Here is a 13,640-nt window from a genome sequence, read left to right as displayed (position 1 = left end):
TCACTTAAAGTATAGGTGGATAAATTTGTCTATAGGGCTAGAAAAGAGAATTCATAACTTTGATGAAGGCATGAATTAGTATGTCCTTGTATTTAACAAGGAAAAAAGGAGTGGGGTCTATAGTTTTTACCAAATTATTAAAGGGTTGAAGACAAAATACAGTTACAGATCTCCAGTCTGACTCCATTTGGGCCACCTGTCAACCAGAGGAGAGGTCCTCTGTCTCTGACATATTTAAATCATGATTTAAGGCTACACAGTAGATTCCCAGCATCCATGAGCAAATAAAGCTCAGGGACCCAAGCACAGCAGGAGGTGTTGGCTTCTATGGCTGGAAAGCCAGACTTAGGGCAGTTAGCAAACACACAGATTTGAAACTCTGGCCTGAGATATGGATAGACACATCTTTACCTAACATCGCCTGAGTTCTCATCAAAATCTTCCTCCCCTAGACCATCTTTATATCTATTTCCGAATCTTCACTCCCAACCTGGACCTTTCTTGGACCCTACTTCTGTCATGTGTGCATGTCCACATAGAAATCCAAATGTCTGCCTCCATCTTTAAATGCACCCTCGCCCATTCCCTTTCCTTTAAGTAAGGGGGGTGATCTTTCTGAAATTACTCCTCTGTACTGGTGCTCCCTCTGTACTGGTGCTCCCTCTGTACTGGTGCTCCCTCTGTACTGGTGCTCCCTCTGTACTGGTGCTCCATTGCCGGCTGCTGTCTAATTTCTTCCTAACGTTTATAGTTCCTTCATTGCTGCCCACCTGCCTCCACAACTTACTCTAGTCTGCCAAACTATATTGTAGCACCCATACCACAGTTTTAGCCACTGGATTCTACCAAGATTCCCAGCGGCTCTTATATTTTCTTTATTAGCCCTCCCTTTATTAATCACTCAAATCAAATTAAAAGTTCATCTGGCAGCCAAGAGGGTGTTTTTTTTTTTCTCTTTAAACAAATAAAATTGTTTTATTTTCACACTCAAAATGTTCAGAGTTTGCCTGTTGTGTATGTCCAAATCTTTCATCTCGATGGACAGATGGAGCACACAGTTGCTATGACATCCCCGTAGCCTCAGAGACCTCACAGGTCCTCTGTCTGTCCATACTTTGGGTCCAGGCCACTTCTGCTGCAGCACTTAATCCAGCTTCTAGCCCCAAGTTCATTGCCTGGCCTGGTCCTTTGTGGAGTTCAAGACGTGCCAGGCTTGCCACCATGTCCTTCCTCAGGCGTTTTGAATGGCCGTGTGGGTCTCTTTCCCTGACAAAGCTTCTTATGTTACCATTCTGTTTGTTTCGTCCATAGCTAACGGTTTTTAACTGATACATTTTATTTACTGCTGAGTCCCTCCATTCTACCACACCCAGCCCAGATTCTTCCATCCCTAAAGTCAGTGTCTGGTTCATCTGCTAGCCAAGGCACCAGCATTTGGTCAGTGTGTCAATGGAATCACTACATGTGACTGCATAGAGAACCCAGCACGAAGGCCACTCAGTCCTGTTCAAGGCAGGTGAACAAGCGCAGGGTTCAAAAGCTTGTAAGTGTCCACAGGACCCTACAGACATGCCACCTCACAGAGCAGAAGTTAGCATAATACAGTGCTGTGTATTCAGGAACACGGCTGGATAGCAGATGACCACAGGTCTGAGGCAAGAAGCAAAGGCTCTGGGCTTTTCCACATTTGCTCTGCTCAAGTCTAGAGTCAAGGTGGGAAAGTGAACAAGAAGACTGACTTGTCCTTCGTGCATTACCCTCATCCCTATAGTCACACTCGTCGCAGCTGAGGGGCTGCACTCACCACTCTCCCACCATCCTGCTTACACACCCCAGGGCAGCAACGGCATCAGAGACACCAAGCAGGTCCTTGGAGCACAGTGTTGGGCACGTTCGGAGGCTCTCTGCAAATGGATCAAGTGTATGAATGAGTGAACAAATGAATGTTGGGGAGCAGTTACGCCGCCACACTCCACTCCGGGGGGCGGGGAGGCAGGGTGGAAAGCTAAGCTAGGAAGTGGGCACACACAGGAGGCTCCACCCCAGTCCTCCCTAGCCGCTGGGAGTGGAGCTGGTTTGTTGTCTTCATAACCCTCCTCAGCTTCAGAAAAGCCATCCGTGAGAGGGTTAACAGATCTGCCGGGCTCTGGTGATGCCATCACCTACCTACCGCAGTGATTAAATGCATGACGAACATTCCCTTGCCAAAGCTCAGGTGATTCTGTCTAAATGCTCTTTCAGAGAGGTCTTCTTAATTATAATGACATGGTGTAAATATAAGAAAAAAAAATGTCAATTATCACCCTGTATAATAACAGTGCTAGTGTTCTTGCACATAAATTACAAGTAGGTTTACCTATTTAGAAGCACGAAAAGTGCTCAGTTTTGCAATTTAAAACTTTTGAATATGCCACATTTAAAAAATTATGTCATTATAAGCGGTAGAAGTTAGTAATCACCACTAACAAGTGTGCTCTTGGGTAACTGATGAACTATCATACTGAAATCCTTTTTAAAAATCACTTGAAAAGGCGAAATTTAAAGGCACCTATGTTTGGTTTATTTTCAAACATTCTGGTTTCATGTAAAATGAGAATGTGTCTTCCGTGGTGAAAATAGCTAAAGTCACGCTCTCTGGTGGCAGAGGGTGGGGTGAGGGGCTGGGGGCTGGGGGGTGGGAGACAGCTCCCAGTCACTTGTAGCAATTTAAATCTCAATTTTATTTGATTAAAATTAAATGAGACGTCCAGTGCCTAGTCTCGCTATCCAGATTTCCCATTCTCAGTGGCCCCATATAGCACGTGGCCCCTGTGTTGATTAATGCGGGATAGACATTTTCTGGCATGAAAGACAGTTCTGTTGGACAACATTCTGAAAAAAATGTCAATGACTCTGACCCATAATAGCTGTCCATTTGCAGCCCCAAGACTTACTGGCAGGCATCTCGGATTTATTTTTGGAGCAGACATTGTCAGCCACATGGATGAAGATTCTTCAGGATAGCCTTGCTTGGAAAGACAAGCATCCCATTTGTGGCCAAATCAGATCATGGCTAAAGATTAGGGCCGAAGCCTCTGCTCTTGCCAGGGCCTGTCCATTTGAGCCAGTTGTCAACTCGGGGTTTTTTGTTTTTGTTTACTATTTCTAAATCTGCTCTCAGGGCTCGTTGAGATCAGACAGTTTCACCGTATCAGGTTATGGCGAACCCATCTTCCATAGTCTAACCTACTGGCTTTAAGCCCCTCCCTCTAGAAAGGTAACAAACTCAGGCTGAGTTCCTAGTCTCCGCAGCAGACTGGAGGTTGGAAGCTTCGAGCAAAGAGGTTACCCCGGCAAGTGGACAGCATTCGCGCCCGAAGGCTTGTGGGATAAAGGTGAGAGCACATCCATTTCGCCAGGGTCGTCACCGTGTTCTTATTCCTTTGCAGATCACCTACAAAGCGGTCAGTTCCTTTGATCCAGAAATAGATTTATCCAACCAAAGTGGAAGAGTTTCAAAACTGGGAAATGAAACCCATTTTCTGTTCTTTGGCCTGTACCCTGGAACCACATACTCCTTTACTGTCAGAGCCAGCACAGCGAAGGGCTTCGGACCTCCGGCAACAAACCAACTGACCACCAAAATATCAGGTACCGTGCGTATTGATGAGCAAAGCCTTTCGTGGGAAATGGCATTTTGTGCCTCTTCATTGCTATTGCCAAGAATGCAAAGGTTAAAACACAACAATAAACTTGATTAGCAGCACAAGTCTGTACCTAAAACAGACTCAAAGGATAAAATAAAATGCTATGTGTATTTAGCATTTGGGGACGTGGCCATCCTTTACTAGGGCATGGCCAGTGTTTTAGCAGTTCTCCCTGAAGGACTTGATTATGATGCAGAAGGTTCCAATGAGGTTCTCTAGTCCCGGGTGGTGGTAACCCGGGGACTCTGACATAAAACCGCTAAGTCAGTACAAAAGCAGTGCCTGTGCTCTACTGGCCTCAGGCTCTGCACTGCTAGTTCCTTTCTGTCCTGCAAAAAGATGACGTACAGGATGGCATCAAACACTCGGGGCCCTAGCTTTTTACAGACCCAATTATATCACCCAACAGAAGATATAACTTGAGGAATAGTTCTGGCATATTCATCTGTGCAGAAAACGTCTGTGTTCCTCAGACAGGAGGGAACGAAGTTGCCATCTGGTGTGAGATATGCCACCACAATAAACAGAATTCCACGAACATTTTCTTATTTTTATTTTTTTTTTCCTCCCTTGGCAAAGAGTAGGGAAATATTTGGGTTTGGGCTTGAACTTTTTGTAGTGTGTTTTGTTACTCATCCTTCTGTCAGCTGTGACAAAATACTAGAGAGGGAAAAAGACCAACTTGAAAGAGGAGAGCTGTGTTTTAGGGTTAAGAGGCCATGGGTGCTCAGCCCCATCACTGTGGGTCTGAGAAGGCTCTGCTCATGAGCAGAACACAGGCATCTACCCTTGGTGGACTGGAAAGATTCCTGGGCAAAATCCACCCTTCAAGCCCTCTTCCTCTGACGTCTCCATTTGAAAACGCTTACCTTTGCCTCCTGACAGCCCACTCAGATATGAACCGTCAGCCGATAGATCTTTTGGCAAGATTTGCAGTGTCATGATCTGGCCAGGACTCAGCAGTGCCATCCGATTGGAACCAAGTTTTCCAGTGACATGTCCATGTCCAAATCAGGCTGCAAAGAAGTAGGAGGGGCGAGGAGAAGAGTTAGGCACCCCCAGGGCCAGTTCAGCAACATCCAGCATGATTTTTATATTTATTACCCTTCATCTCTGGTTTTATAAAAAGTTTGTTTGAAACAGAAGGAAATTATGTCCAGAATTAGAGTGTTTTAAATGTAGATTTGGAGGGCAAGGGGTTTTTAAGAGATTATAACTTAAGGGTATTGTATGCATCATGAGGTTTTTTTATGTATACAGACTTGACTTGAAACATAATATACATCATTAGGCTACTGGGACAGTACAGAGTTGGGAAATAAGTTTTTCTTAAGAGGTTAAAAAATAGCATAGATGGGAAAACACATGCATGGGACAGTTATGTAATTGAATACGGAACCCTGCGCACTGGGGTGATTTTTAATGCATTTCCTCTGATCTAAAGTGAATATTACCTATTGTATCAATTTGTTGTGATTACTTAAAGAGGAAACGTATGCCGATGGGTATTACCTCCAAGTAAGTTTTACTTTCCACAGTAGAGAGCATATTTCTGTAAGAATTATCATAACGGAGATGTTCCATTAGAAAAATGATTAAACGTTTCCATATGTTATATAAAAATTCCAACAAAATATGAGTTTGGCCACCTCAAGTTCCTATAATTCTATCCAAAAGCAAAGAAACTTGACATTTCAATTGTCCTATACGGGCTCATCAAAAGTAATGATTTGACTTTTATGGAATTAAAACCACATTTCAAGGGTTCGCTGCCAGCTACTTGGGAGGCCTTGGCAGGGTTGCTTAAGCCTAGGATTTCAGGGCCAGCCTGAGCAAACAGCAGGAGCCCAGCTCAGGGAAGGGAGGTTATGCTATAGTTCCTGACCTATGCTCTTTGTTTTCCTGGACCAAGAGACAGAGCTATGCTTGCATCCAGCATGCAGTTTCATGCTGTGAAATAGAATTAATTCTTGATGGGATTAGAATTTAATTTGAATGCTTAGAAAACTTTAGTACACATGACTGATAAATGGCTCACGTTTGTCATATAAAAGCTTTCTCATGTATAAGACGGTTGAGAAGTGAGGTCACAGAAAGTGGTCTCTGGCTGTCATCGGTCATCTCTGCTTACTTGTGGCCGCAGATCCATGCCACAGGGAGTCTGTCTGAACCTATCCAGGGAGGGAGGGATTACCAAAGTGCACAGCTGCTGTGCTGTAGTGAGACACCTCTTCTGGAGAAGAATGTCAGAATGACTAAAATGAATCCATTGCTGAGGATTTCATATGCTCCAGTGGCTGGGCCCATACACATACACATATGGGCAGCAATAACTGGACTTAGGTGGTTGTTAAAGAGGAGGGAGGAGAAGGGAAGAGGGAGGAGGAAGGGAAGACTGGACAGGAAGTTGGAAGGATTTGTGGGGAATTGGAGAGGGAAGTAGATATAACCGGGTTTCAGTGTATAAAAGTATTACATCTTCAAGAATAAGGAAACACCTTTTCCCTTTTAGGAAGAGAACTCAAGTTTGTATATGTCTGGAGAGCTGTCGTTTTGAACAGGCATAGCCGTGGGCATTAGTTGCCCCCATTCCCATTTGGAGGCTCCGAAAGGATTTTTTTTTTTTTTTAATTCAAAGTCTCATGTAGCCCAGGCTGGCCCCAGACTCATCATATAGCTGGGGATGGCCTAGAGCCTCCTCTTGCATCTGCTGTGCTCCTACAGGCTGTGACTGTAGGCCGGTGCCCAGTTTCTGTGATGCTGGGACTCAACTCAGGACTCTGTGTGTGCCATAGGCAAGCATCCTACATGCTCAGTCACATTCCCCAGACTTAATGTACCCACACCCTGTGCTGAATAAAATTATACACGAGAGAAAATTGACCTCAAGCTGTTTGTTCTTCCTCCATCCCCTTTGTGCCTCCCACCCCATGCTTCCCTGCCGAGTCACACGTTGTCACCAACCCGCTGCAACAATCTCTCTGGCTCTGTCATCCTCTCAGAACCCTTGGGTGGCTCTTTAGCTCCTGAAACATTTGACTTCAGTGGGAGAATCACAGCATTCAGTTTTACGGCGCTGGTGATTACTTCCACAACTTTTATACGCCTTTAAGGCACATTGTCTATTTCCATGACAGTATACATGTTCTAAAATGGTTTGTTGTCAAAAAAAAAAAAAATACTACAAGCAAGGAGCTAGGACACAAATGGAAAAATTGAACATCACTAACACCTCATAAGCCCCTTTGCCCAGGATCAGAGAGGCCATTTGCCAAGAGCTGACTTGAGCAAGTGTCCCTGTTATTTTGTGTCAGAAACGCATGTATGTAAAACCTTGGACGTGGTTGATTGACAGCTATTATTTGATCTTATTATCCTTTGTAAGACAAAGAAGCAAGAAATAAATAACAAGTCTCCCATCTTGTCCTTTTTCCTAGCACCATCCATGCCAGCGTATGAATTTGAGACACCTTTGAATCAGACTGACAATACGGTGACAGTGATGTTGAAGCCAGCCCAAAGCAGAGGGGCACCCGTCAGGTAAGGGGCACAGGGAGGGCCACACTGGGTCTAAGAGAAGGATGCTCCAGTCACACCCACTAATTCCTCCAGAGTGTTTTCTAGGTTTTTCCAAGCTGGGTCCTCATTTGCTCTCCTTACAGGAAATGACTGAGGAAGATGAAGGGGCCTCCATGGAAGGGTATAGAAATACCGTGTTCTCTAATAAAAGAGACTTGTTTCTTTTGATGATGGGGCCATGGTGCCAAATCTTAACCAGGTGACTTGACTCTCAAATGATAAGTGCTTACTGCAGTTCAGATTCCCAGGGATAGAGGACATTGCTTCCTGAGCTTTAAATGGACTATTGTTGTTTTCTTAAATTGATCGATTTCTCAAGTATATATTTAATGTGTTATTTTTTTAAAGGGAAACAAAATTATTAGGAAAAAGTCATCATGAAGACTTATTTGAAATTAAGTTTATTATCAACATCTAGGCCCAATTTCTCATTCCATGAGGCCTCTCACAGTGAATGGAAAAGAGAGAGAATGGAGAGAGAGAGAGAGTCATTCTTCCTAGGAAGGATTCAAAATAATCCCAGGAGTGGACCTCTCATGAGATCACTGGTCTATACAGATGTAATATCTTCTTATTTCAATGGAATGTTTTACCATGGCCTACCTGAGCAGATGGGATTCCATTTACTCTGGATAGCATACCCTGTGGAAGCATCTCCATGCACAGTAAGGCTCTGTGCAGTTTGTCTCTGGGCTTCTATTAGAGAATTTGATCTGATGAGCCTTTTAAAACCTGACTATTTGTGATCACATTTCTACTTCCATACTCCATGGTAAATAGTTGGGCTCTGTTCTGCTTGACAACACACACACACACACACACACACACACACACACACACACGTATCTCATTTCATGAGGCCAAAGGTCATAAAAGGATAGTATTAGTTGATTAGGGTAGAATGGTGGAAGTTTATATTCAAAGAAGCTTGAGAATTCTGTAAACAATTGGTATTCTATTCTGTTGAATTATAGGCCATCGTCCTTCTTTGAGGAATTTATGCTAATTCATAGGAACAGTTAGCTAGAACAATGAATTCAGACATACTCTCCTCAGTGTTTACACTGTTTCCAAGTGGGGGAGGGTGGCTTGATGCTGTGTGGCTCTCTGGGTTGGTTTCTGCAGTGTAGAGGTCTGACAATTTGATGAACCTAAGGCACACATGTCTCAGCTTCTGTCCAGAACACGTGTGTTCTTGTACCCATGAGTCAGGCTTTTTTCATTTCAAAAACCTGAATTTTCACTGAGTAAAAATGTGTGCCCTGGCCACACCCTCCAGAGCATCGTTTGTTTTATTGCCAAACTAAGGGGCAGACTCAGCAACAAGGAGCACGGTATTGTTTATTCTGTGAAGTGTTGCAGTCAGAGAGTCAATGTTCACCAGAAGGAAGCAAGGATGCTAAGGGTCCCTCCAAACCAGCTACTGCTGTCTCTGGTGCCCTACAAAGTCCTTCTGCAGTTTTTCTATTGTTGCTTTCTACCTTCAAACCCCTCACTCTGATTCCTACCCACATCTTCATATGGATCGTCTCAAATCTAAGTTTTGAACTAATTTTCCTTTGATCCTCCTGTCTTCTTCTTCTTGTTGTTGTTGTTCCATTTTCTACTATTTTCCTCTGTAAATTCTTGTGTCGTTGTTTATTTTTGTATATTTGTTATGCTTTTGGAGATGTTAGGACATTACTGACTAGTTCTGAATAAACTTACTCTTTCTGTCTTATGTATGTTCACACACACACACACACACACACACACACAACTGAATGCTTGTTCAGCACACAGCTTATCCCACAGACCTTGTGTCAACTTCATTAAACCCATTTCTCTTACATATGAGAAGGTTTGGATTCCATCACCACACCCTAGTCCACAGTGGTCACAAAATCATCCAGTTCAACTGCATCCTGCTTTGATCAAAGATCAGGCTGTTGCTGAGTACTCACCTCGTGAGCATGACAGTCTCTACACTCTGCACCCTTCCCAGTTTCTCCCACAGCAGGAGTGGTGTCACCTGTCTTCCTCTTCAAAGGTCTGTAGTGTCAGAAGCAGCCTCAGAAAGGGACACAAGATGTTGTCCTCAAAGGGGCAGATTGTCTCAGCACACATTTGGAAGAGGAGATGATCATAGCCTCACCTGTCAAGGTTTTAGTCTTCATTCTTTCCTTTAAGAGCAAGTGTTTTCTTCACAAGACTCACTGTATAGAAAGCAGTGGACTGATTGGCCATTGAAAACATAGAAGAGCCATATAGCTGCAAAAGGAGTGCCTTAGGACAAAATGGCTATAGTCTCGTCAGAATGAATAGGGTTTGTTAAGCTCTCAGTTTTCTTTAATGTTTAGAGAAATAAGAACTCTGATTGAGAAATCATATGGATATACAATATAAAGCCATTGTGTAGATTAAAACGCTGAACACATCTGGAAATTTGCAAAGCACACATGCTATCAAACTGCCATACCAAAAAAAATTGCCTTCAAAATGATAAAACAAAAGCTACAATGAAGAGAGGAAAGAGGGAGAACATCTGTTAGCTTTCCTGGGTTTTGAACAGTATTGTGTGTTCAAAAATACTCTCATCCTGCGATTTTCAAAACCCATTCTTTCCATTGGTTTGGTTTTCCTTTGGTGGTGTTCCTCGGCATGGGAATTCATTCCTCCGCTGTTTGTGAACTTCACGGGGTGAGTCCGTGGTGCATTGATTCTACCATCCACTCTCAGCTTGTTCCAGACAGATTCCGAAATCGCACGCAGCTCTCGTGTAAATGACTGTTGTCTTTCTATTGACCAACTCATCAGCTCTGTCACGTGAAATTATTTAAATTCAGAGAAGGTCAAGAAGAACAAAACATCCCATCGTTCCAGCCAGTCAACTAGTACTGGGGGCGGAATTTAAACGTCTATGTATGGATTCCTCAACGAGACAAGGAAAGGCTTAATTTTCTTCTGCTTGCTTAGAATTGTCTCGTTTCAGCCTCCTCTCCATCACTCATTCTGATTGGATACAGTGCAACAGAGAAAACCCTGGGAACTTGGCAGAAAGGAAGCAACTGAACAGAGGGTGGGCTGTATGTAAACAGTTAGGGTTTTCTTGTGCTAACAAGAATGGTGTGTGTGTGTGTGTGTGTGTGTGTGTGTGTGTGTACACATGTAAATGCATGCATGTGTTCATGTTAAGAGGAAATGAGGGAAGTAGGCAGTGAAGTAATTGTTCCTGTTCTCACAAAATGTGTCTCACTTTATGAAACTGGTTTGATTCTGGTACCACACACAGAATGAGGTTGTTTCTCTGGCTTCCTGTCTCATGTCCCCAGCTAGTGATCAGACACTGGTGTTTGATCGGGGGAGTCAGCACAGAAGTGTCTGTGAGCTGAGGGCACGGAGAGCCTCAGTGAAAGAAAAATAAGAGCAGGCGCCTTACTTGAAGAAGCTTCCTATGTAAGAAGTGATGTCAGCACATGGGCAATAATTGTTTTAGAAAATCATGGCTGTTGTGAGGTGTGAACAGGGTATTTTAAAAACTGTTTTAAGGCAGGAGTAGTCCATTTATTTGTCTCTTTGCCTGTGACTCCAAAGAGTCTTTCACTCCATCGGCAGCATCTTTTTGGTATCTATAAGTGTGCCAACATCATGAGGTTAAGTGAGCAAGTGTGTTTCAAGATACCTCAAAGTATAGTCTGTCCATACTAACTGCTCCACAGTGTTTATGCCTGCTCTGTTTCCTCCAAAAGAACACTAGCAGGCCATTTGTTTCTGTTTACAAGGCTGGTCCTGGCACTCTTGCTTTTCCCTCTGTCTCATTTTATTCAAATCCAAAATCATGAAAAAAAAAATAGAATTTTGCACAAAAATTGAACATCTGGCAATTGTGTCCATCAACAAAATTTTAAGTACAATCTCTGTAGTTCTCGTTTCTATAATGCACCTTAATATTTGATGGTGCGCAGCTCTCCACGCGTGAGCAAGTTGTTGGGACTCGATCCCATAAGTAGCAAACTCTCCTGACTCCATCTGTACTTAAGAGCTCTTAAGGAAAAGTACCTGTGTCTCCTGTTTCCCACCCCTACCCCCCACACCCCCCACACAGCCCCACACCCCATCCCCCATCCCACCTCCATCACTACCTGGGCATGGCAACCATCTGCTTTGTTGAATAACCTCAGCTCTAAGACAAAGAAAACGTCTTCTTCACCTCTGAAGGATATAAACTCCACAATAAGGCTTGCGTAGGAAGAGCCCGTGGGACTCTAACCCCTGTAACTCACTCCTGTGGCAGACAATCCTGCTACGGCAATTCGTTTTTCCAGCTTTTTAAAGATGGGAGTTTATGCACCCCGTGCCACCGGGATACCTCCTCCCAATTATGTTAACGTTCATTTCCCACAATCTAGATTTCGGTCTTTTCATCAGCCTTGAGGTAGGGCCTAGCTATGAGGAGCCAGTTCAATAGCAATCTGAAAACACGTTTTAGTTCCTACTCTTGGCTCACGTAGAAGTGTGTCTCCTGGTTGCGTCTTCTTGCTGAGTCAGCTGGTCTTCAGAGATGCGCACCTATGGCCGCACCCTCCTGCGCGCTCGCTCTGTTTCTGAGATACTTAAAAGTTGTTGTCTGCTGGCTTGGAAACGGGTGTGCATTCGTGTCGCTGCCGTGAACTCTGCTACGGAGGCCCCGGCTGAGTCCTAGTTGAAACCCCGTGGAAAGGCTCCGTGTCTGGCCGAGGCCACTCATGAAAGGACTCTGCCTTCCCGTCTGAGCGTTTCCCATTGCTCATCAGGGTGCACGGGCTCAAGATCAAAAGCCTCGCTTTTCAGGTGCCAGAATTATCTTGTTTGATCATTATTCACTATGGCCGAATCTCCTCAGTGTGTGATCAGAAACTGGTAATTCCCTCGCTGCCTTCCACCTCCCTCTGTGCGGTGCGGGTTTTTAGGGAGTTTTCTTGGAGACTCTGGATTCCTTTGCTGCAGAGATCAAAAGTCATTTTTATTAATGTTGCCTCTTGGATGACAGTGTCAATCACCCTTTTGAGAGTTCACCTTGGAAATAGCTTATTCTTCAAGAATCCTTTGCAAGAAGCTTTAAAGATGGCAGGGGAAAGATAATAACAATAGTATTGTAACAAGCAATAATAATAATGCAGATTATTAGAACATTTATGCAATGAAACTTAAATTACCTTTGCCTTCACCCCCTTACTGACTCGTGCCTTTGTGTATAAAAATATGCCACAACCATTTCTCTTTTCAAAATGCCTTTTCTTCCACAAACTCTCCCACCATGTGGCCAGAACCTCCTTCATGCCACAAGCCACTGAGGCACATACTGTTTTAAGGTAGCCTTTACGGTTTGAATGAGTGTGGATCTGTTAGCTAAACTATGCGGAATTAGAGGTCATAGGAGGGATTACGCAAATAGGAGTGGTTCCCAGTTTGCCTGCAATGCTTCCGAGACAAGAGGGTGGAAGTCAGCCCAGGGCCGGGGGCACAATGGCAGACCCTTTCCCCACCTTTTCCAGGGACCACTCTGTTTGTTCATCATCTCCGGCATCTTGAGTGGCTCTTATCTGGATCTCATGACCTACAGCAGAGTTCTGCCTACAGTAAGCACTGTGGGAACTGAGGGAAGGAACGGTTGTCACCTTGAGGGCTAGCCTCGGGTGAGCATAGGTTTCTTAGAGCCGACCCAGAGTAGGGCCGAGCCATCACTTTGCACTCTCAAGTTCACGTGGGGTGTCTTCCACAGTGGTTTTTTTTTTTTTTTTTTTTTTTTTTCTATCCCTGTACATGTCACTGGAGGCTTTTAGGAAAATACATGTTCACCATGGCAACTGACCTTGAATTATCATTTTTATGATTATGTCTTGTTATAAAGTCATGACTGGATTAAGATAGGCTTAGCTAAAGTAGAAGATGCAAAGGAAGCTGTCTTTGTTGCTCAGAGCACCAGAAGTCACTCCACAAGATGCTCCATCTGGCCCTCCTTTTCTCAGACTGTGGTGCCTGCTGAGAAGATTAATGGCAGGTGGCCTCTCATGGCCAGCATCTACTGTGCTGGTGGCCTTTCATTATTACCTTTATCTGAAACTTTCATAACTAAGGGATTTTGTTCACCCTGCCCTTTGTTCACAATATGTATCTGTAACTGAGTTCGTAGTTTCCATCCAACCTTTTAACTGTAATTAATATTTTATTAAAGTAGAACTTATCGCAAATCTGCAGAGCAGCAAGGACACTATGCTGCAAGCTTCCGTGAGTGCAAACTCACTAACCCAGAGCACTGGCGACATACTGACGCCATGGAAACTGCACACATGGTGGCCTGCAGCTCTCCCACAGCAATCCGGGGCCAGCCTTAAGATCTCAGCAAGAAAGAGAAAT

General features: G+C 44.0%; 1 protein-coding gene across 1 annotated transcript in view; it reads left to right on the top strand.

Moving 5' to 3' along the window:
* Ptprm (protein tyrosine phosphatase receptor type M) overlaps positions 1-13,640 on the top strand; it is a 680,548-nt gene that overhangs the window by 416,754 nt on the left and 250,154 nt on the right. Inside the window, exons 10-11 of the mRNA XM_051154461.1 lie at positions 3,429-3,630; positions 7,124-7,226. Coding sequence (XP_051010418.1) covers positions 3,429-3,630; positions 7,124-7,226 — 305 coding nt within the window. The remainder of the gene's footprint in view (positions 1-3,428; positions 3,631-7,123; positions 7,227-13,640) is intronic.

This window comes from Acomys russatus, chromosome 12, assembly GCF_903995435.1.
Source record: "Acomys russatus chromosome 12, mAcoRus1.1, whole genome shotgun sequence".
In the NCBI taxonomy this organism is placed as follows: Eukaryota; Metazoa; Chordata; class Mammalia; order Rodentia; family Muridae; genus Acomys; species Acomys russatus.
Note: the sequence above shows the minus strand (reverse complement) of the source record. Positions and strands in the feature narration are given on the sequence as shown.